The sequence below is a fragment of the Pelobates fuscus genome, chromosome 5 (genome assembly GCF_036172605.1).
Source record: "Pelobates fuscus isolate aPelFus1 chromosome 5, aPelFus1.pri, whole genome shotgun sequence".
Lineage (NCBI taxonomy): Eukaryota > Metazoa > Chordata > Amphibia > Anura > Pelobatidae > Pelobates > Pelobates fuscus.
This window is the reverse complement of record NC_086321.1, coordinates 13,575,684-13,600,264: the sequence shown is the minus strand read 5'-3', so window position 1 is coordinate 13,600,264 and position 24,581 is coordinate 13,575,684. Positions and strand designations below refer to the sequence as shown.

Below are 24,581 nucleotides of genomic sequence, written 5' to 3'. Positions count from 1 at the left end.
CTTAGTGAACCAAACTGGGATCCACACCCCCATGATCAGTCCCCTAGTGAACTAAACTGGGATGCACAGTCCCATGATCTGTCCCCTAGTGAACCAACCTGGGATCCACACCCCCGTGATCTGTCCCCTAGTGAACCAAACTGGGATCCACACCCCCATGATCAGTCCCCTAGTGAACTAAACTGGGATGCACAGTCCCATGATCTGCCCCCTAGTGAACCAAACTGTGATCCACACCCCCCATGATCTGCCCCTTAGTGAACCAAACTGGGATCCACACCCCCATGATCAGTCCCCTAGTGAACCAAACTGTGATCCACACCCCCCATGATCTGCCCCTTAGTGAACCAAACTGGGATCCACACCCCCATGATCAGTCCCCTAGTGAACTAAACTGGGATGCACAGTCCCATGATCTGTCCCCTAGTGAACCAACCTGGGATCCACACCCCCGTGATCTGTCCCCTAGTGAACTAAACTGGGATGCACAGTCCCATGATCTGTCCCCTAGTGAACTAAACTGGGATGCACAGTCCCATGATCTGTCCCCTAGTGAACCAAACTGTGATCCACACCCCCCATGATCTGCCCCTTAGTGAACCAAACTGGGATCCACACCCCCATGATCTGTCCCCTAGTGAACCAAGCTGGGATCCACACCCCCGTGATCTGTCCCCTAGTGAACCAAACTGGGATCCACACCCCCGTGATCTGTCCCCTAGTGAACCAAACTGGGATTCATAGCCCCATGATCTGTCCCCAGTGAACTAAACTGGGATCCACAACCCGTGATCTGTCCCTCAAAATTATACAACTTAAATATATTCTAGGGAAGTTTGTCACACGCTTTCCTTTTCATTTTAATAAAACCAAGTAAACAACCAGCACGACCAAGACAATTATATACATGTGGAATTTGATATGTTCAATGTGTTCTGTGTTTCTCCAAACCATTTCTAACCCTTACATTTGGATTTCGGAGAACTTACGGCATGCCACGTCGATCCAGCTGTTAGTTCTGATTTCTCCAGAAGGACGACATCTTTCATGCCAGCCTTGGCGAGATGATATGCCAAGCTCACACCTATGCACCCTCCGCCAATGATGACGGTTTCTGCGGTGTCTTTCCATCTCTTTCCCAAAACTGAAGATTGTGTTTCCTCAACACTGCTATAAATTGTAACAAAGTAACAAGGTGATAAGAACGTAGAATGATAGTAGTTTGTTCACCCTCAGTGCAAAGTAACATTATTAAAGCCAGTTTGTTACATTTTTTATCTGCTCAGAATAGAGACAAATTGGCTTCATAAAATAATATCTAATGGCATGATGGACCCATAAATCTAGGAAGTGAATAACGAGCTTTGAAAACACATCTCTGTATCGCATCTCTGTATAATGAATGCAGTGTGTGTGTTTGTGTAGTGTGTGTATATAGTGAATGCAGTCTGTGCATTTGTGTAGTGTGTGTATATATAGTGAATGCAGTGTGTGTATGTGTAGAGTGTGTAAAGTGAATGCAGTGTGTTTGTGTAGTGTGTGTATATAATAAATGCAACGTGTGTGTGTGTGTGTGTGTGTTTGTGTAGTGTGTGTGTATATATAATGAATGCAGAGTGTGTGTGTGTTTGTGTAGTGTGTGTGTATATATAATGAATGCAGAGTGTGTGTGTGTTTGTGTAGTGTGTGTTTGTGCCGTGAGTGTTTGTGTAGTGTGTGTATATAATGAATGCAGTGTGCTTGTGTAGTGTTATATGGCATTCCCTGGGGGGCCTAGCACACTCTTACTTGACTTCCCAGCAGCTCCCTTCAGCTTCCCTGTCTAACTCTCGTGGTAACCCATGGCAACGCTCTGACGGCCGCGGGACTCGCGAGAGTTAGACAGGGGAGCGGAAGGGAGCTGCTGGGAAGGTAAGTAAGAGTGTGCTAGGCCCCCCAGGACCGTCACTGTCCCACAGGACCCTAATGGCGGCCCTGGTCTGCATTATCGACAATATCGATATCGTTATTGGCCAATACCGATATTGCTGAAAATACAGAATATTGGCCGATAATATTGGCCAGACCGATTACCGGTCGATCCCTACCCTAAAACTAAAATGTAATGATATCCTAACCAAAACATAAGGAGGCCTGGTTTCTTATAGCAGCAATCGTTTCAATGCCACACATTTTTTCATACTATTTTCATGACTCTGCGTTATTACGCCTTTTTTAGGGGCGATTTTGAAACTCGACCCTTTAACGTCAGTTTTAAAAACATACGAGCAGTCAGCACTCCCCCATTATTTGGGTTTTCTTATAACTTTCGCTGTTCACTGAAATTCCAACCAAGTCAAAAGGTATCTCGGAACTACTTTGTCTCAGTATTTTTACTCTGTTTGACACTTCCTGACATTGGGCTGAGCTACCGCCATCTAGGGGTGTTAATCCTCACGGCTGCAGGGAAATAAGCTCCGTCTATAGAGGACTCCGCCGCTCTCTGCTGTACGTGCGAACATGCGCAAGAGTATAACAGTGACGTCAGGAGAGGACCAGCAGGAAGAAGTAGAACTACCCTTTGCCTGCTCCCCCAGCAGCGATGTCACACATTATGCAAAGTCCCCAGACGGTGACAGTGTCGCTTTAAGGCATTTTATATCATTCTAGGGAAAAGCTGTTTCCAAGGTGATAGATTCACTTTTAGAACGTTTTGATACCTTGATTGAGATTTAAGTGTTTTTTTCAGTAAGTTATGAAATCTGTGGATTTCTCATGTTATTTATTTTGTTCCTTACCTATTATTTTTGATAGTATTTTTTTTTAGCAACGTCTGTCGATCTTTCTGACACTTTTTTCCACCAGAAAAGTGATCTGTTTCCCTTCTTTTTTTTTTTACGTTCTAAATGAAGCTGTTGTTTCTGTACAGTATGGTGGAGTGTAGGTGTACAAGAGCCCACTGACCATATTTGAACAATTTAGTAACATAAAGAGACAATACAATGACCAGAAACACTTTGATAAATCCCCCCCTGATCTCCCAATGTCTCTCCAGCCTGGGATTAATAAATCTCCCCCTGATCTCCCAATGTCTCCCCAGCCTGGGTTTTGATAAATCTCCCCCTGATCTCCCAATGTCTCTCCAGCCTGGGTTTTGATAAATCTCCCCCTGATCTCCCAATGTCTCTCCAGTCTGGGTTTTGATAAATCTCCCCCTGATCTCCCAATGTCTCTCCAGCCTGGGTTTTGATAAATCTCCCCCTGATCACCCAAAGTCTCTCCAGCCTGGGATTAATAAATCTCCCCCTGATCTCCCAATGTCTCTCCAGCCTGGGTTTTGATAAATCTCCCCCTGATCACCCAAAGTCTCTCCAGCCTGGGTTTTGATAAATCTCCCCCTGATCTCCCAATGTCTCCCCAGCCTGGGTTTTGATAAATCTCCCAATGTCTCTCCAGCCTGGGTTTTGATAAATCTCCCAATGTCTCTCCAGCCTGGGTTTTGATAAATCTCCCCCTGATCTCCCAATGTCTCTCCAGCCTGGGTTTTGATAAATCTCCCAATATCTCTCCAGCCTGGGATTAATAAATCCCCCCCCTGATCTCCCAATGTCTCTCCAGCCTGGGTTTTGATAAATCTCCCCCTGATCCCCCAAAGTCTCTCCAGCCTGGGTTTTGATAAATCTCCCCCTGATCACCCAAAGTCTCTCCAGCCTGGGTTTTGATAAATCTCCCCCTGATCTCCCAATGTCTCTCCAGCCTGGGTTTTGATAAATCTCCCAATATCTCTCCAGCCTGGGATTAATAAATCCCCCCCCTGATCTCCCAATGTCTCTCCAGCCTGGGTTTTGATAAATCTCCCCCTGATCACCCAATGTCTCCCCAGCCTGGGTTTTGATAAATCTCCCAATGTCTCTCCAGCCTGGGTTTTGATAAATCTCCCAATGTCTCTCCAGCCTGGGTTTTGATAAATCTCCCCCTGATCTCCCAATGTCTCTCCAGCCTGGGTTTTGATAAATCTCCCAATATCTCTCCAGCCTGGGATTAATAAATCTCCCCCTGATCTCCCAATGTCTCCCCAGCCTGGGTTTTGATAAATCTCCCCCTGATCACCCAAAGTCTCTCCAGCCTGGGTTTTGATAAATCTCCCCCTGATCTCCCAATGTCTCTCCAGCCTGGGTTTTGATAAATCTCCCCCTGATCTCCCAATGTCTCTCCAGCCTGGGTTTTGATAAATCTCCCCCTGATCTCCCAATGTCTCTCCAGCCTGGGTTTTGATAAATCTCCCCCTGATCTCCCAATGTCTCTCCAGTCTGGGTTTTGATAAATCTCCCCCTGATCTCCCAATGTCTCTCCAGCCTGGGTTTTGATAAATCTCCCCCTGATCCCCCAAAGTCTCTCCAGCCTGGGATTAATAAATCTCCCCCTGATCTCCCAATGTCTCTCCAGCCTGGGTTTTGATAAATCTCCCCCTGATCTCCCAATGTCTCTCCAGCCTGGGTTTTGATAAATCTCCCCCTGATCCCCCAAAGTCTCTCCAGCCTGGGTTTTGATAAATCTCCCCCTGATCTCCCAATGTCTCCCCAGCCTGGGTTTTGATAAATCTCCCCCTGATCTCCCAATGTCTCTCCAGCCTGGGTTTTGATAAATCTCCCCCTGATCTCCCAATGTCTCTCCAGTCTGGGTTTTGATAAATCTCCCCCTGATCTCCCAATGTCTCTCCAGCCTGGGTTTTGATAAATCTCCCCCTGATCCCCCAAAGTCTCTCCAGCCTGGGATTAATAAATCTCCCCCTGATCTCCCAATGTCTCTCCAGCCTGGGATTAATAAATCTCCCCCTGATCTCCCAATGTCTCCCCAGCCTGGGTTTTGATAAATCTCCCCCTGATCACCCAAAGTCTCTCCAGCCTGGGTTTTGATAAATCTCCCCCTGATCTCCCAATGTCTCTCCAGCCTGGGTTTTGATAAATCTCCCCCTGATCTCCCAATGTCTCTCCAGCCTGGGTTTTGATAAATCTCCCCCTGATCTCCCAATGTCTCTCCAGTCTGGGTTTTGATAAATCTCCCCCTGATCTCCCAATGTCTCTCCAGCCTGGGTTTTGATAAATCTCCCCCTGATCCCCCAAAGTCTCTCCAGCCTGGGATTAATAAATCTCCCCCTGATCTCCCAATGTCTCTCCAGCCTGGGTTTTGATAAATCTCCCCCTGATCTCCCAATGTCTCTCCAGCCTGGGTTTTGATAAATCTCCCCCTGATCCCCCAAAGTCTCTCCAGCCTGGGTTTTGATAAATCTCCCCCTGATCTCCCAATGTCTCCCCAGCCTGGGTTTTGATAAATCTCCCCCTGATCTCCCAATGTCTCCCCAGCCTGGGTTTTGATAAATCTCCCAATGTCTCTCCAGCCTGGGTTTTGATAAATCTCCCCCTGATCTCCCAATGTCTCTCCAGCCTGGGTTTTGATAAATCTCCCCCTGATCTCCCAATGTCTCTCCAGCCTGGGTTTTGATAAATCTCCCAATATCTCTCCAGCCTGGGATTAATAAATCTCCCCCTGATCTCCCAATGTCTCCCCAGCCTGGGTTTTGATAAATCTCCCCCTGATCACCCAAAGTCTCTCCAGCCTGGGTTTTGATAAATCTCCCCCTGATCTCCCAATGTCTCTCCAGCCTGGGTTTTGATAAATCTCCCCCTGATCACCCAAAGTCTCTCCAGCCTGGGTTTTGATAAATCTCCCCCTGATCTCCCAATGTCTCTCCAGCCTGGGTTTTGATAAATCTCCCCCTGATCTCCCAATGTCTCTCCAGCCTGGGTTTTGATAAATCTCCCCCTGATCACCCAAAGTCTCTCCAGCCTGGGTTTTGATAAATCTCCCCCTGATCTCCCAATGTCTCCCCAGCCTGGGTTTTGATAAATCTCCCAATGTCTCTCCAGCCTGGGTTTTGATAAATCTCCCCCTGATCTCCCAATGTCTCTCCAGCCTGGGTTTTGATAAATCTCCCAATATCTCTCCAGCCTGGGATTAATAAATCCCCCCCTGATCTCCCAATGTCTCTCCAGCCTGGGATTAATAAATCTCCCCCTGATCTCCCAATGTCTCCCCAGTCTGGGTTTTGATAAATCTCCCAATGTCTCTCCAGCCTGGGTTTTGATAAATCTCCCCCTGATCTCCCAATGTCTCTCCAGCCTGGGTTTTGATAAATCTCCCCCTGATCTCCCAATGTCTCTCCAGCCTGGGTTTTGATAAATCTCCCCCTGATCTCCCAATGTCTCTCCAGCCTGGGTTTTGATAAATCTCCCCCTGATCACCCAAAGTCTCTCCAGCCTGGGTTTTGATAAATCTCCCCCTGATCTCCCAATGTCTCTCCAGCCTGGGTTTTGATAAATCTCCCCCTGATCTCCCAATGTCTCTCCAGCCTGGGTTTTGATAAATCTCCCCCTGATCTCCCAATGTCTCTCCAGCCTGGGTTTTGATAAATCTCCCAATGTCTCTCCAGCCTGGGTTTTGATAAATCTCCCAATATCTCTCCAGCCTGGGTTTTGATAAATCTCCCCCTGATCTCCCAATGTCTCTCCAGCCTGGGTTTTGATAAATCTCCCCCTGATCTCCCAATGTCTCTCCAGCCTGGGTTTTGATAAATCTCCCCCTGATCTCCCAATGTCTCTCCAGCCTGGGTTTTGATAAATCTCCCAATGTCTCTCCAGCCTGGGTTTTGATAAATCTCCCCCTGATCTCCCAATGTCTCTCAAGCCTGGGTTTTGATAAATCTCCCAATGTCTCTCCAGCCTGGGTTTTGATAAATCTCCCCCTGATCTCCCAATGTCTCTCCAGCCTGGGTTTTGATAAATCTCCCAATGTCTCTCCAGCCTGGGTTTTGATAAATCTCCCAATATCTCTCCAGCCTGGGTTTTGATAAATCTCCCCCTGATCTCCCAATGTCTCTCCAGCCTGGGTTTTGATAAATCTCCCCCTGATCTCCCAATGTCTCTCCAGCCTGGGTTTTGATAAATCTCCCCCTGATCTCCCAATGTCTCTCCAGCCTGGGTTTTGATAAATCTCCCAATGTCTCTCCAGCCTGGGTTTTGATAAATCTCCCCCTGATCTCCCAATGTCTCTCAAGCCTGGGTTTTGATAAATCTCCCAATGTCTCTCCAGCCTGGGTTTTGATAAATCTCCCCCTGATCTCCCAATGTCTCTCCAGCCTGGGTTTTGATAAATCTCCCAATGTCTCTCCAGCCTGGGTTTTGATAAATCTCCCCCTGATCTCCCAATGTCTCTCAAGCCTGGGTTTTGATAAATCTCCCCCTGATCTCCTAATATCTCTCCAGCCTGGGATCAATAAATCTCCCCCTGATCTCCCAATGTCTCTCCAGCCTGGGTTTTGATAAATCTGCCCCTGATCTCCCAATGTCTCTCCAGCCTGGGTTTTGATAAATCTCCCCCTGATCTCCCAATGTCTCTCCAGCCTGGCTTTTCCTGCAGCCATTTAACCCTTTGTGTGCCAGTGTAGTGATTATGGGAGGGATAATAGAGTGCTAGATGGAATCACTCACCCCTGGGTGCTGGGATCTCTGCTGTATGGTCTGAAGGGGTGGTGCAGACAGGGAGCTGCATGCAGGGCAGGAAGCAGCTGGTTTCTGACTCTCAGCACTCTCAGCATAGTGCAGACAGATCCTCAGTTAGCAGGTGGCAATATGAACCAGGGGCACTAATAACACCATGCATACACCCACCAGCAGGCTCCAGCCCTGTCCTAATCCCAAAATAAGAAGAAAACAAATAAGGGAGCAAGAGACAGCCAGGATCCGCCCTCCCTCCTCACAAATCAGGGCACAGGCTTCAGCCTAGTTAAACATCTCCCTGAATTTACTAACAGAACACCCAGGGCGAGAGTGGAGTTCAGTAACATCTGGGGTGCCAGCCACTGGCCCTTCCCCCGACTCTGGTCATCATGTTACCAGTGCAATAAAATAGCAACATGGTTTGGGGTACAACCTTAACCCACCTCAATGTACCATGCCAATAATGTGCCAATACCACCACAATGTATACCATAACCACAATGTATACCATAACCAAAATGTACCATAACCACAATGTATACCATAATCACAATGTATACCATAATCACAATGTACCATAATCACAATGTACCATAATCACAATGTACCATAACCACAATGTATACCATAATCACAATGTACCATAACCACAATGTATACCATAATCACAATGTATACCATAACCACAATGTACCATACCTACAATGTACCATAACCACAATGTATACCATAACCACAATGTATACCATAATCACAATGTATACCATAACCACAATGTACCATAACCACAATGTATACCATAATCACAATGTATACCATAACCACAATGTACCATAACCACAATGTACCATAACCACAATGTATACCATAATCACAATGTATACCATACCCACAATGTATACCATAATCACAATGTATACCATACCCACAATGTATACCATAATCACAATGTATACCATACCCACAATGTATACCATAATCACAATGTATACCATAACCACAATGTACCATAACCACAATGTACCATAATCACAATGTACCATAACCACAATGTATACCATAACCACAATGTATACCATACCCACAATGTACCATAACCACAATGTATACCATAATCACAATGTACCATAACCACAATGTACCATAACCACAATGTATACCATAATCACAATGTATACCATAACCACAATGTATACCATAATCACAATGTATACCATAACCACAATGTATACCATAATCACAATGTACCATAGCCACAATGTATACCATAATCACAATGTATACCATAATCACAATGTATACCATACCCACAATGTACCATAACCACAATGTATACCATAATCACAATGTATACCATAATCACAATGTACCATAACCACAATGTATACCATAATCACAATGTATACCATAATCACAATGTATACCATAATCACAATGTACCATAATCACAATGTATACCATAATCACAATATATACCATAATCACAATGTACCATAACCACAATGTATACCATAATCACAATGTATACCATAATCACAATGTACCATAATCACAATGTATACCATAATCACAATGTACCATAATCACAATGTACCATAACCACAATGTATACCATAATCACAATGTATACCATAATCACAATGTACCATAACCACAATGTATACCATAATCACAATGTACCATAACCACAATGCACCATATCCACAATGTACCATACCTACAATGTATACCATAATCACAATGTATACCATAACCACAATGTATACCATAATCACAATGTATACCATAATCACAATGTACCATAACCACAATGTATACCATAATCACAATGTATACCATAATCACAATATATACCATAATCACAATGTACCATAACCACAATGTATACCATAATCACAATGTATACCATAATCACAATGTACCATAACCACAATGTATACCATAATCACAATGTACCATAACCACAATGCACCATATCCACAATGCACCATACTTACAATGTACCATAATCACATTGTACCATGCCCACAATGTACCATAACCACAATATACCCATAACTGCAATGCACTATGCCCATAATCTACCATAACCAGAGTACCATAACCACAATGCACTATACCCACAATGCACCATAACCACAATGCACTATACCCATAATGCACCATAACCACAATGCACTATACCCATAATGTTCCATAACCAGAATGCACTATACCCATAATACACCATAACCACAATGCACTATACCCATAATACACCATGCCCAAAGTACCATACCCACAATGCACCATACCCACAATGCACCATAACCACAATGCACTATACCCATAATGCTCCATACCCACAATGCACTATACCCACAATGCACCATAACCACAATGCACTATACCCATAATGTTCCATAACCAGAATGCACTATACCCATAATACACCATAACCACAATGCACTATACCCATAATGTAACATGCCCAAAGTACCATAACCACAATGCACCATAACCATAATGCACCATAACCACAATGCACTATACCCATAATGTTCCATAACCACAATGCACTATACCCATAATACACCATAGCCACAATGCACTATACCCATAATGTAACATGCCCAAAGTACCATAACCACAATGCACCATACCCACAATGCACCATAACCACAATGCACTATACCCATAATGCTCCATAACCACAATGCACTATACCCATAATGCTCCATAACCATAATGCACTATACCCACAATGCAATTCATATACTGCTCTGAGCTACGTTTTATGGATATCAGATATTGTGGGAGGTTTCTACTTATTGCCCCAGTAATGCCTGCTGTGCTGGTGATGGCATACCCCCAGTAACAGCACTCAGTGACTGCATGCCAGCACACAGCTGGTTAACACTGGGTAAAGGGCACTGGTATTTGCACATATTGATAAATAGTGTTATTTGGTCAGTATGTCGATGTTCCTGAACTTGGGGCATAACCTGCCAAAATCTGCAAATACTGGGGGAGTGCACTATCTCCACCAATCAGAGAGAAGGGAACAGGCTGGCCCTTCCACACCCTCACCCCCCTGTGATATATAAACTGAGCTCCCAGCTGGCACCCACTCATTCTGTCACAGCCATGGCACCTCCTGGGGCAAAGAAAGTGAGTACTGTAACATTGTAACATGGGCAGCATGGCATCAGCTGTAATAATTCTTAGTGTTCTAACCAGGGGGTGTTAACACTTTGCTCATAGAGCTGCAGTAATGCAGATACAAGTTTACTGAGTTTATTATTCTGATAATCCAGAGTGAGCAATGCCCAGACACTACCAGCTGAGGGGGATAGACTGGCTGTGGCTGCTGGCATGCCCTCTGGTACTCTGAGAACTGATACTCTGATACCCTGAGTACTGATACTGTGAGTACTGATACTCTGATACTGTGAGTACTGATACTGTGAGTACTGATACTCTGATAACTTGAGTACTGATACTCTGATACCCTGAGTACTGATACTGTAAGTACTGATACTCTGATAACTTGAGTACTGATACTCTGAAACCCTAGTACTGATACCCTGAGTACTGATACTCTGATACCCTGAGTACTGATACTGTAAGTACTGATACTCTGATAACTTGAGTACTGATACTCTGAAACCCTAGTACTGATACCCTGAGTACTGATACTGTGAAACCTTGAGTACTGATACTCTGTTATAAAGCAATGTTCATACAGTTTGCTTATTGTTTTATATTCCTAATGCAGTGTTATGTTCAGCATGTTAATCTGGCTCTGTCTGGAATCACTTCTAGAAACACTACATGGGGCGCATGCTGATTGTCTCTCTGTCTGTCTCATCTGTTCTGTGCTCCTTATTCAATATTCAGATTATAATTTAAAGGTACAGTATCAGCTGGAAGGATGTTCATATATTCATATAAACACCAACAGCTGCTGCAGAACTTAGTGTTAATGTACCTCCAGTCCTGTTTCACTTATTGGTGTTATTATAATTCTTATTTTACAATATTATCAGGATTGTCCAGACTGCATTCGCCTCTTTTTCTACCGATAGAGTTTTTACTTCATTCCATTTTGCCCAGCTTTTGTTTAGGTCCTATTACATAACGCCTTTAAATGTTACATTATTGGAATTATTCATTGATGGCACTAAGTGGCTTGTCCTGGCACTACGCGGCTTGTCCTGGCACTATGTGACTAGTCCTGGCACTACAATGCTTGTCGTGGCTCGTCACGGCACTAGATGGCTTGTGGTGGCACCGTTTCTGGTAAATTTACATCAACATAGCTTAGGCTGAAACTTGTTTTTTCTTTTCTTTTATTTATGCAACATTGGAACAATTATAGGGTCAGGAACACAAAAATATCTTCGTGACCCCTATAGTGTTAAAATCTCCATCTAGCCCCCTGGCTCCCCTTTATCCCTCTAAATATAGTAAAATCCTACCTTTATTCCTGTCTGCTGCTGCTGTCTCTTTATTGATCTGCCTGCTTGGCTTATATGAATAGTTTTCTGGGTTAATTTTGTTATTTTTTTTCAGTTTTCACCACAACTAACTATTTGGTGAATGCGTATTTTCTACATTCAGTCCATGACTCTTATCTAACTAATTCCTTGGTTAACCTTCATTCTGGTGGGGTTTTCAGGGGCTTTTAGAGCGTCTGGATGCTGGGGAAGTGGTCATCGGAGATGGAGGCTTTGTGTTTGCACTGGAAAAACGAGGCTATGTGAAGGCCGGACCCTGGACTCCAGAGGCGGCAGTGGAACATCCTGAGGCAGGTCAGTACTAATTCTTTATCACCTAAATTTACTTTCTTTAATAATCTCCAGAACTGTTCATTCATGCCAAATTACTTTCCCCTTTATATATTTTATGTAAATTATTAATATTTTACCCATTCTCGTTCCTCTCCTATCAATGTTATCCTGCCTCCTTTTTACTTATATAGTAGTTATTACAGGTTGTTAGAGGGCTTACCATGGCTGGACCTGAAGATAAATTGAGACAGTGCTACTTTAACGCACCACATTTGGTGTTAATCTTGCCGCATAGTATGGGGGTACCACGGCTTGGGTTATGACTCAAACTGACCAGTGACCAGAGACCAGACATGGACGGCACAGTTTTGACCGTATGGGTCGTGTCAGCATGGCGCCAGTTTTGGTCTGAAAGTTGAAGTCTCTCGGAGAGCGTATAGCCAATCGCCAAAGGTTTGTGGTGAGACCAAACGAGGTAAAACTTCCCGCAATGCAAATAGAAAATTTACCGTTATCCTTCACCTCCATATCTCAAGTTGGACTTTGGAAAGTCCCATTTGGGCACAGAAACTAAACAAACCATGTTTCCACAACTATCCCAGAGTTCCCAGCTAGACATGCAAATTATGTTTTAGACTTCACCCTGCATTACTGCAGGTACTCTTAGCAATGTACAGTGTTTTAATGTACTTCAATGCAAAACTGCATCAGATGTTGCCTGGGCTAATGGCTCAGCAATATCAGGTATTTTTGAAATGACAGTTTGCAAAGCGCAAGCAGTGGCACTGAAGCACAATGACACAGGCTATATCCCACACAGGCACAGAAGTGGAATGTGCGTTCACCAAACATTTGAATAAATCATGATTCATTTGAAACCAAAAAAAGCTGAGGCTGTCAAATTTAACAAATCATTGGCTAAGCATAATCCCTGATCTTTATTGATAAGCCAATTTAAGGACTTAAGCTTTAATTGAACAATTTAATATTTTTAGATAAGCTTTTCAAATTATATAATATGTTGAAAAATGCTTTAATATTTTGATATTTTTAGGTATACTGATTTTTTTATACACAATATATATATATATTTTTTTACATTTTAATATTTGGGAAAAAAAATATTTTAAATGTTTATCCCAAAAATATTAAATAATTTGAAAAGTTTATCCTAAAATCTTATCTGGAGGGATATGTGCTTAAATTCTGACGTGAATCAACGTGTTTCTGGGTAAACAAATTGGATCCATGTGAATATAAATTGTCAGTGTGCAAGTAAACCAAATATCCAGTAACACGTACAGGGTCTGCCCCAAATACCAAATCGAAAACAGATGTATATTTACATTTACATTCACGGTGTGTATATATAGCGGTGACCTGTAAGTCAGGGATATCGGATACTAAAAGTGGCAGGGATGTAACAGCTGGCGTGGCTGTGTAGGATGTAATTCCATAGCCTGTGCTCGTACTCGGAATTCTGTCTGTGTGCACGGTATGCTTTCTGTATGAGTACGATGCTGTAATAAACAAATAGAAAGCAAAATGCCAGCTGTATCGGTAGGTTCACAGGCTGATTTTCTATTTTCTAGAAGATATATGTGTTAATAAACAGTGGCGTTTATTTATACTGAATTGTATTGAATATTACTGAATTGCACTTTTCCCCCCTAAAGTTTGCAATTTAATTTCACTTAAATCCAATGTTTAGTAGATACACTTTAAGGGTTACTCTAAGCACCATAACTGTGGCGAAACCAACTTCGCCATTGTGAACTGGAGAAGCCTGGTTGCTAGCCTCCTGCCCTGCGACTATGGCCCCTCAACATATTGTACTGGAAAAACTATATTTGGGCAGGTAATAATGTATATTACTGCTACTGGGCCTTTAAGGGCCATCCGTGGATCTATGGTGACTTTTGGGATACTGTACCTTTAAGACTGTGGAGCGTATTACAGTAATCCTGCCTTTAATACTTTAATGTCATGTATGTATTTATGTATGCAGTTAACCTGGGTTATATATATATGCAGTATTCATCTGATTGTTCGGTAGAATCACTCCATTCATTATATTGAGGAAACTACCGAACAACCAGACCACCCAGGATTAAGTGTGCCTCCAATTACCGTTTGCAACAATGTTGCAAACGGGTAATTGGCAATCAGTGCAGTGTGGTCTTTGTCCTCTGGGTGGCCGCCATTCGGGAAACAAACACGTGGCGGCGGCCATCTTTAACTACCTAACAGCGGTGTTTTGCCGTCGAGTGTCTGGAACTGAAATCGGACACTTGACTAGGCAAACACCGCTGAGACCTCCATACTTCCAGAAATTCGTATGGAAACTACCGAATGACCAGCCGTTCGGTAGAAAGAACCCCACAAACAAGGGAATTCATTCAAACCCTCTCCAGGCTCTATAACACAGGCAATTCGTCTGTTTTCATTCCCTTGTTTGTGACCGACCGCAGGGCCAAAATGCATGGAACTGATTTCGGATACTTTACCCATGCGGTCGGTCAATACTTTAAAGTCCCATAACTCCCGAACCGTTTATCCGAATGGGCTGATTTTAACATATGTTGTCCCTCCAGACTAGGGCTATCTGGAGATATTGGATTTGTGGATGTACCCCAAGTATTTAGGGTACATCCAAAACTTGGGTAAAAATATGTCCCTGTCAATTGTATTAACAGATATGTTGGAGGGAGGAGATGTGTGGGTTGTACCTTAAACTGGATTGGTGTACTGTAAACCCCTCCCTTGCATGGGAGAATCTCATATAAGCCTGTGTGTGAATAAATCAGTGTTGTTGCTGTTTAACCCTGAAGCTGGAGTGTGTCTCTTTCTTGGGGGGGGAAAGGGGACTGTATGCCGACTGCCAGGAGTGTAAGCTGTCCATATTGCTTTTCCTGTTCGGCTGCTTCCAGGGTTAGTGTGTCTGCTGTTCGAGAGTTGGTGAATTCGTGCAGTTTGGGAGTTCGGGAAGTTGGTGCTTATGGTAGCTGCTGGTCCATCTAAAGGGGATTATCGCCTAAACTGGGTTTTATCCTCTTGTAAGTGAAACGGTCCGTTACAATAACCACTGTAATCCACTGACAAGTTCCATGGCACCCATCCCTGGTAATGGGGCAAACCGTTTTGCAGTGTGTCCCTGGACTGGGCTAGCTAATAATGCCTATATGTTAAATCCCATAGGTGCAGTGTTTTCAAAGCAAAATGTTGCACATAGAGACTCTAGCAACCATAACCACTTCAAATCACGCAACAAACTATCCAGGTTCAATAAACACCACCGCTTTAGATTTTTCCACAGAAGGTATTTCCCTGTTAAAGAAACACTAAAGCATTAGGAATAAAAGAGAGGAGCATTGGGGACCCTAATGAGCAGAACCGCACATCTATCCAAACGTACCCACAGGAAAACGCCGAATCAATGCTTTCCTATGGAAATTTTATTAAACAATGGAGTCTGTTCACTAATCACAAAGAAACCTCATAGACACAATCTCCCAATAATGATATTAAAAATACAGTTTTGTAATCCATAAACTATATTAAAAATGGTCTAATTCTGTTATGGCCACGTGGACCCCATGAATTAAACCCTGTCTGACTATGGTTCCCATAGGGTTAGTTAGTAAAGGGTGAATTCAAAGTGGATATCAAATTAAGAAACAGGGCTGCCACCACCTTCCCGACCTCAAAAAATTAGCATTTCATCAAGATTAAATCGTTGTGAAATGTTCCTAAAGACTGTGACAGAATTTAACTGAAATTCCAATCTAGTGAAAAGACATCATTAGTTAAACTAGTAATTACTTTGATTTATATATTTTCCTACATTTGACAAATCTTGACAAAAAGGCAGAACTATCGATGTCATGTCGTTTTGTCAATCCTTCACTCGCCATTTGTCACCACGAAACAAAATGCGTGCTTATGCCTTCAAGTCTATAATCTGACCTAAACTCTAAATGTGGACCAATGTAACCTTTTTGCAACACTTAGCAAATTAGCGGTTTTGCCCAGATAAATATGGCCCATTGTATTAATTGCGTTTTATTTTCTGACAGTGCGACAGCTGCACCGGGAGTTTCTCCGAGCCGGGGCCAACGTCATGCAGACTTTTACTTTCTACGCCAGCGATGACAAATTGGAAAACAGGGGTAATTATGTGGCTACAAAGATCACGGTAAGTATTTCGCTGCTATCTGGCTGTGATCAAACGTGATCTCAGAGCTTCGTTTACTAAACTGGAAATTGTGGAGAAATTACAAGTAAATTAAACATTTTAGACCAAAATATTTGATCTGGAAAATAATTGTGTTGAAGAATTTGTTTTCGGGTATTTTTGTTGACAATTTACAATTCCCAGGTCAATTCTCAGCATTTGCCGGATTAGCACATAGAACCTTATGTGTTTTCAACATAAACACACATTTGTATCGTGTTTTGTAATGGCGGATTTGATTTTCAGGGCCAAAAAGTCAACGAAGCAGCCTGCGACATTGCCCGAGAGGTGGCTAATGAAGGCGATGCTTTGGTTGCAGGAGGCGTGAGTCAGACGCCATCATACCTCAGCTGTAAGAGTGAATCGGACGTCAAAGCCATCTTCAAGAAGCAGTTGGACGTATTTATAAAAAAGAATGTAGACTTTCTCATTGCCGAGGTAATACATTTGTTCACAATAAAAAAAGATAAATAAAAAAATCGCAATGTATCAAATCAGTAATCTGGGCCAGTCTTAATGGTAAAATGAAAATGTAAAACGCTTCTTTCATCACATACCGGTTGCATCAAGATTATCTACTGCTTTGCTATGCGGCACCTTACAGGACACAGAGGCCTTGCTTAGCATGGGCAGTGGAGCAACAAACTTCTTTTCACTCAGTAATTACAGCCATTGATGTAGGACAGGGGTAGGCAACCTTAGGGACTCCAGATATTGTGGACTACATCTCCCATAATGCTGTTACAGCCATGATGCTGGCAAAGCATCAAACTCTCCGTTAATGTCTATTATGCAGAACCAGGGTGCTAGGTGGAATATTAATTCAGGGCCCATGTTGCTATCAGGTATCTGCCTCCACTTTATCCCTCTGATTTCCTCATTTCACTTTACCTTTCGGCTGTAGAGGCTTTTGCCCATAGAGCTGATAGTTCTGTGTATTTACAATAAATGCATTTAGAACCCAGTCTGTATAAGTAAAATACTTTGTGTTTGTTATAAGTTACATTGTAAGGTTCATACATAGTTACCAGTAGGTTGTGACAGTCCATCTTACACTATTTTTAAACATTTATAGTTATCAGTGTAGATAGTATGGAATGATACGGACAGAAGTCAGTAAAAATAAAGGCATTTGATCTGTAAATGAACAGAAATGTGACCTGTATAATAAAACTCTTCTCCTGTATATTTGTGGAATCGAGCTGCGAACGTTTCATCCATCGTTGTGGTTTGTGGTTGACCCGAGTCTTGTTTCTGTATTTCAGTATTTTGAACATGTTGAGGAGGCCGTCTGGGCTGTCGAGGTTCTCAAGGGGTCTGGGAAGACAGTTGCCGCTACCCTGTGCATTGGTCCAGAAGGAGATCTGAATGGCGTTCCACCAGGAGAATGTGCCGTCCGATTGGCCAAAGCTGGTGAGCTCGAACTTTTCTTTTTCAAGTAATTAGTGGAGTAATTGTTTATTCTTTAAATAAATACAGGTTTTTTAAAATCTAGCAGCATATCAGCTGTACATAGAGTAATGCACTAGAGTTAGATAGAGCCACTAATAGGCAAAATAGTTGAACTTAAGGCTAAATGGAATGAAAGTGTCTACTCACGTCTTTCCCCATTTGTGCTTTGACACGGGGTTAGTTAGATGGACAGGTTAGTCCTCTGAATTACCTGTTAACTAGGAGGCTTATGCTATGGCCATTTTCATTTGTTTAGTCCATGTGTTGCGAAGTGTGCTTAACCCCTTAAGGACCAAACTTCTGGAATAAAAGGGAATCCTGACATGTCACACATGTCATGTGTCCTTAAGGGGTTAATTAAAGGCATGGAGCTGGTGTCACGAACGCACCCTACTTAAAGAGTGTGCGTGACATAGTTGTGTTGGTGAAAGGGTTAAAGTTCACTTTTTGTCTGCACTATACCAGAAATAATGATAAAATCCCTCTTAACGCCACCCACACTTAACCATAATATAAATATTAAAATTTTAACGCTGCCACCACCAAGACAATTTATAAATGGGGTGCCTTGGTCCCCCAGGTAAATCAATAATAAAAACCCACCAAATACAACTTAGCAAAATATTTAAGCAATTGCAGAACACTAATTAGTCTCTTCAGGTAACGTGATTCTAGTCAGACAAAGGCAGAACTTAATAAAGGAATATTTATTATGAGCAAAAAATAGTCACAGTGCATACAAAAATATAGATGATAAACAAATTATTTACACCAACAACAGATAAAAACAAAAAGGATAAAATAACAGAAGCCTAATCACTTACTCAGGGGGTCTCTGGCAAGGAAGATGGTGATTCACTCAAAATTAGATTTTGGCCCCAAGCAAGTAAAACACACACACACTTCGGTATCATTAGATATATACCCTATGGATTACCAAGCCTTGCCCTGAGGTGGAGATAAGGTTTACCTATAGTAACTATAAGTACGCCTTATCTCCACCTCAGGGCCTTATCTCCACCTTGTGTTCCAGACCAACATCAATCCAAATGGAAACATTTGGTTCTATCTCATCTTATGTACTTGCCACATAAATAATAATTGCATCTATGAATTTGTTACCATTTTTCCATTCCATAGATATGTTGTACTCCTTATTTGTGACCCAATATAGCAGACATCACAATCCCTTCCCATATGGTTAAGTTATGCAAATCATGTTTAGACTTGATTAAAAGATTGTGTTTCTCCCATTCTAAATATAATAAAGATGAGGCTTAATTAATAATCTGTGGGTAAGTATTAATGTTTCTTTTGGATATGATACTGGATCACAAGGCTAATGGCCATTAACATATCAAAGGACCCCCTATCTAAGAGGTAATCAAGACATATGGTAAATGATAGAGTTAGTTGCAACTGTAACCAGACTTCCGGGCCACTTATGTGTGACACCTTACAGAGTAGCTCTGTTGGGGTACCAGCTTTAAAGAGGAACTTAGCTCGTAAACCTTCTGCCCTCCCATACAATCAAATAAACCCCTTTTGGAATTGGCAATACCACCTCTACCAAGCAGCCAATTCAACGATGCACTATGCAAATTACATTAAATGACAATATTCCATAGTGCAACAATGAATTAGGCACCCTTGGCGTGACACTGGGTACCTACAGCTTCCCTTGCTCCTGCTCTTTCTTTATTTCTGACAAAATAATGCAAAATGAAATTTCACCGAAATTTCTCTACCTGGTTTTTATTCTACCTTTCTGCATCTCTGCAGAGGGATTTTATATTGAGTCCCCTCTGCTTTGTCCCACATTTTATAGCATCTTTTTAAGGCCAAACTTTAAATTTAGACGTTGGCAGGAAGTGAAGTTGAAGGGAAGGAGAGATCTGGCCGGTCTGTTTGTTGGCATTCACATATTTCTGTTTGTTGGCATTCACATATTTCTGTTTATTGGTATTCATATATTTCTGAACATTACCCATGAGATGAGCAACCACTGCATTAGGGACAGTTGGATGATAACAAGTGGTTTGCAGCTAGGAAAACCTACAATTATGTGATATAATAAGTATGGATGCACTGAAATTTCAGCTGCTGACATTTTTCGGCCGAAAATGGGCCTATCCTGTTTCGACCAAAAACGGGTCAAATATGACGAAAAAAAAGAAATACATTTTAAAAAAAACAACATTTTTTTTGTAAGGCATAGTTTAACAGACATGTTTGCATTAACAATTAAGATGATTATATATCACAATGAAAGATAGTAATAACATGAAAAGTCAAGAATACTCCACTTGGGACAGGGGATGGATGGAAAGAACACTATGGGACAGGGGATGGGTGGAAAGAACACTATGAGACAGGGAAGGGGGGGGAAAGAGGGAGGCCAGAGGAACATTAGGGGGGGGGGGCACTAAAAGAGAAGGGAGAAGGGAAGTTTTTCATATTAGATTAATTAAATTAATTAAAAAGTCTAATATTAATAAACATTAATAAAATTATAGGAAAAAAACTTTTTTGTCAATCATTTGGGGAAAGAAATCATTTTGGTTTTAGTTTTCGACCAAGGGCATCCTGAATGTTCGGTTTCGGACCAGAATTTTCATTTCAGTGCATCCCTAATAATAAGCCTTTCCTTTGCACAACCCTTTCTACTCACCAGGTGCCGCTGTGGTGGGAGTGAACTGCCATTTTGATCCAATGACCTGCGTTGCTACAGTGAAACTCATGAAGGAAGGTTTGGCAGCTGCTAAGGTGAAAGCCCATTTGATGACGCAGCCTCTGGCATATCACACACCTGACTGCGGCAAGCAAGGTTTTATTGACTTGCCAGAATTTCCTTTCGGTAAGTAAAAAAAAACGATCAGAATCATATAAAGTAATATAATATACATAAAGCGACTCTATCACTTACTTTTTACCCATCTGTATGTCCACAAAATTCGCCCTCTGCTGCCAATATATATATTTTTATAAATTCTTTATTTTCGTTTTGGTGCATCAAATCACATTTTCACACATTCGTGACAGAGATCTCTTTGTGTGATATATGCACCATTTTGGGTCAAGCATTATCAATTCAGGTATACCATTAACAATTTGAACAATACGTAGAGAGAAGAACAGTGTTATACAATTGCTTTGTGTTTTTGGGTGTCCATTATTTTTATATACAATGCATATTCTCAAAGTTATACATAAGGAAACGTGGGGACTATTATTCCTAATGTATAACTTTCAGGTTAAAAAATGGTGCTGCATTAGTTAAGCACCATGGTATTTGTCAACTTTGACATCGACTTGTCAACCTGTACTCACCTTTCGTTGTGTCACTTCCTACTTTTTCTTTCCCTGTTGTAACGGGTATTCCTCTTCTTAACCAGCCATGGATTAGACATTGGGCAAACTGGGCAAATGCCGGTGGGCTTCAATGGCCTATCCAGGCCTGGGTATCTAACCAAGCAGACCTCTTATGTCCACTTATTGGCCACAATGGGTGAGTCAACACAGGATCATGCTATTTCCTGTACAACCTGTGATAATTCAATTAAATCCCACACATCGCTTTCAAAAACTGGTCAAGGAGAGAGGAGGAGGCCAGCACAAGTAGAGACACATGGGAGCCGGTTAGAAAAACTGTACCTTGGGTGATTTTATGCCCAAGTCCACACGGTGTATAAATTCATAAACAACTCATCTTGGCTTTATCTAAACATTCTATGAGAGAGCATGTGCTACAGTCACTATACTCTCTGAAAACTCATTATCGTTACTGATGTTAGGAAGATAATCATGCTTTGCTGAGGCCTCTGTTAGATTGTCTACTCGTTTAGACCAAGTATTTTCATGAATTAAACTTTCTGCAACAGTTAGAATAAATATTAATTAATCATCTGGCTGGACAGCGGTTAATGAGACTTGCACAGTGCTCATAATCCAACACCAGGATTTGGGGGAAGAAAACTCAGCCACTTCTTGTTCCTTGAAGAAGTTGCAAATCTTCAGCAAATAGGGGACATTCAGAGGTGATTGTCTTCATAACTCATTTAAAATATTTTTTTATGCATTACTGAAGTTCAAACTGAGCTTCAAATTTAAGGCCAGAGTAGTTGAATTAAAAGCATAGCTTGGAGAATTTTTCCAGATTGGCTATTTGGACCTTAAAACTTAAATTCTCTTTGAATTCTCACTTTATTGAATAACCCTTATCTGTTATATATGTATTCGTCAATGTATAAATGATTTCTCAGACCGTGCTGAAAAGGCTCAGTTAGTAATGTTGTAACGTAATGTTTTGTATCATTAGCCTTGGAGCCCAGAATTGTCACCAGATGGGACATCCATAAATATGCCCGAGATGCCTATAATCTTGGGGTGCGATATATTGGGGGCTGCTGTGGATTTGAGCCATATCACACAAGAGCAATAGCTGAGGAGTTGGCCACAGAAAGGGGATTCCTGCCTGAAGGCTCAGAGAAGCACGGGAGCTGGGGAAGCGGGCTCGACATGCATACCAAGCCATGGGTTCGAGCCAGGTAAGTGCCATCTATAGAAAGTGACTGCTTTATGTTATTGTATATTATTATCATTATTATATTATTATTATTTTAATTACAATTAGCATCATGAAACCCAAAGGGAGAAATAATCCTACATAGATTTATTCTCTAAACAGTAATTTGCAGTGAATGGAAAACGTATTATAAAATTAAAACATCCAGGTTCTGACTAAAGCGAAGATGGGTAATGTTTCCAAACCCGATACTTTGATCTGAATGTTACAGTTTGGTTTTCAATTTAGTTTTGTGGACAGTTTGAATAAAAATAAATACATAAAATCGATGATTGCCCTGTGTCTGATAAAGTACAGTTTAATCTACTAGCTGTTATTATTAACACATGATGCTTCCTGCATTGTGTATCTGTACTGTCACTTTCTGTCAATATTTCAACCTAAAATATTAGCCCTACAGTAATATCCATTATATGCTTAAAGGCAGAACCACTACAGCTTATTGAATTTGTTCTGGTGAGTAGAATCATTACCTTCAGGCTTTTTGCTGCAAGCACTGTCTTTTCAGAGAAAATGCAGTGTTTACATTACAGCCTAGTGATACCTCCAGTGGCCACTCCTCAGATGGCTGCTATAGGTGCTTCCTGGGCCAGTGCTGCACAGTGTGACTGACATTCAGTTTCTCCATCCTCTGACACTATAAGGAGATGCTGATTAGCCAGGGCTGTGTTTGAATCATGCTGGCTCTGCCCCTGATCTGCCTCTTTAGCAGTCTCAGCCAATCCTATGGGGAAGCATTGTGATTGGCTCAGGCTACCACTTCTGATGATGTCAGCAGACTGTTTGTTTTTCTGAGTCTAACAACATGCAGAGTTACAGCTTCAGGCTTGAATACAGTAAGATTTTACTATATTTAGGGAGGCATGAGGGGCCCAGGGGGGCTAGATGGTGGTTTTCACACTATAGGGTCAGGAATACATGGAGGCCTGAGTAACAGTACTCATTATGTTTATATGGGATACAGGGGACCTGAGTAACAGTACTCATAATGTTTATATGGGATACAGGAGGCCTGAGTAACAGTACTCAGTATGTTTATATGGGATACAGGAGTCCTGAGTAACAGTACTCATTATGTTTATATGGGATACACAAGGCCTGAGTAACAGTACTCTCTATTTGATCATTCCCCCATTTTTATCCCCCAGGGCCAGGCGAGAGTACTGGGAGAAGCTCCCCCCTGCTTCCGGAAGACCATACTGCCCTTCAATGTCAAAGCCAGACGCCTGGGGAGTGACCAAAGGAGATGCGGATCTGATGCAGCAAAAAGATGCAACTACTGAAATGCAACTGAAAAACCTGTTTGCGAAGCAGAGCTTACAATCTAACTAACACGATTATCCCCTAAACTCTGAATGGCAGCAAATTAAATCTAAACTGCAGCTAAAATAACCAAACTGGCCTAGGAACGAGTTTCAGTTTTATTTCAGACCGTTTTGGTAAAATTCTGAGCTTGGGGAATAAACCTGTAAGAGAGCACCTTTCATGCTCTTCAGCAAATATCTTACCTCCACACAAATGTAATACGTGTTAGTGATTTTCTACATTCATTAATCAAACATATCAAGATTTTAGGACAATATAAAAACTAGCAAATAAATAAATAACCCCATTTTTTAGCGGAGCTATTTTGTCGTCTCTTGTTTGTTTGTTTTTGCCGTATGGACATTTTTCTTTTTTGTAGTATGGTCATTAACCAAATTATTCGGAAATTTGTGGTAGGTGTAAGCTGTGACAAAGACCATCATATGGTTGGAATGATTGCTTATGTGAGACATCGGTTATGTTCGCTTTAATAGTATTGTGGTGAGCTAGACAGTTTTATCAATGCTTATTTTGTGAAAGGGGTAGTTTTGCTTTGTGTTTGTTGAACTGTTACCCTACACGTTCCAATTGCGTTCTCCCGTACATATTAAATAATGGATTTTTTTTTGTCAGACGCAGTTTAAGGTTTATTGAATCTTCAAATAAAATACCATCGATAAACAATGTGTCCTCTGCAG

General features: G+C 41.8%; 2 protein-coding genes across 2 annotated transcripts in view; one reads left to right on the top strand and one right to left on the bottom strand.

Moving 5' to 3' along the window:
- Window positions 1–7,742, bottom strand: part of DMGDH (dimethylglycine dehydrogenase) — an 88,726-nt gene extending 80,984 nt beyond the window's left edge. The window contains exons 1-2 of the mRNA XM_063453585.1: window positions 7,527–7,742; window positions 990–1,170 (exon numbers count right to left, since the gene is read on the bottom strand). Coding sequence (XP_063309655.1) covers window positions 990–1,170; window positions 7,527–7,633 — 288 coding nt within the window. The 5' untranslated portion in view covers window positions 7,634–7,742. The remainder of the gene's footprint in view (window positions 1–989; window positions 1,171–7,526) is intronic.
- A 2,850-nt stretch (window positions 7,743–10,592) lies between these two features.
- On the top strand, window positions 10,593–24,196 carry LOC134610583 (betaine--homocysteine S-methyltransferase 1). The gene is made up of 8 exons (XM_063453592.1): window positions 10,593–10,685; window positions 12,196–12,328; window positions 16,384–16,502; window positions 16,788–16,979; window positions 17,807–17,954; window positions 20,668–20,850; window positions 22,312–22,540; window positions 23,727–24,196. Exons 1-8 carry the CDS (start codon window positions 10,662–10,664, stop codon window positions 23,908–23,910), a joined length of 1,212 nt encoding a protein of 403 aa, XP_063309662.1. The 5' UTR covers window positions 10,593–10,661; the 3' UTR covers window positions 23,911–24,196.
- Window positions 24,197–24,581: the final 385 nt, after the last annotated feature.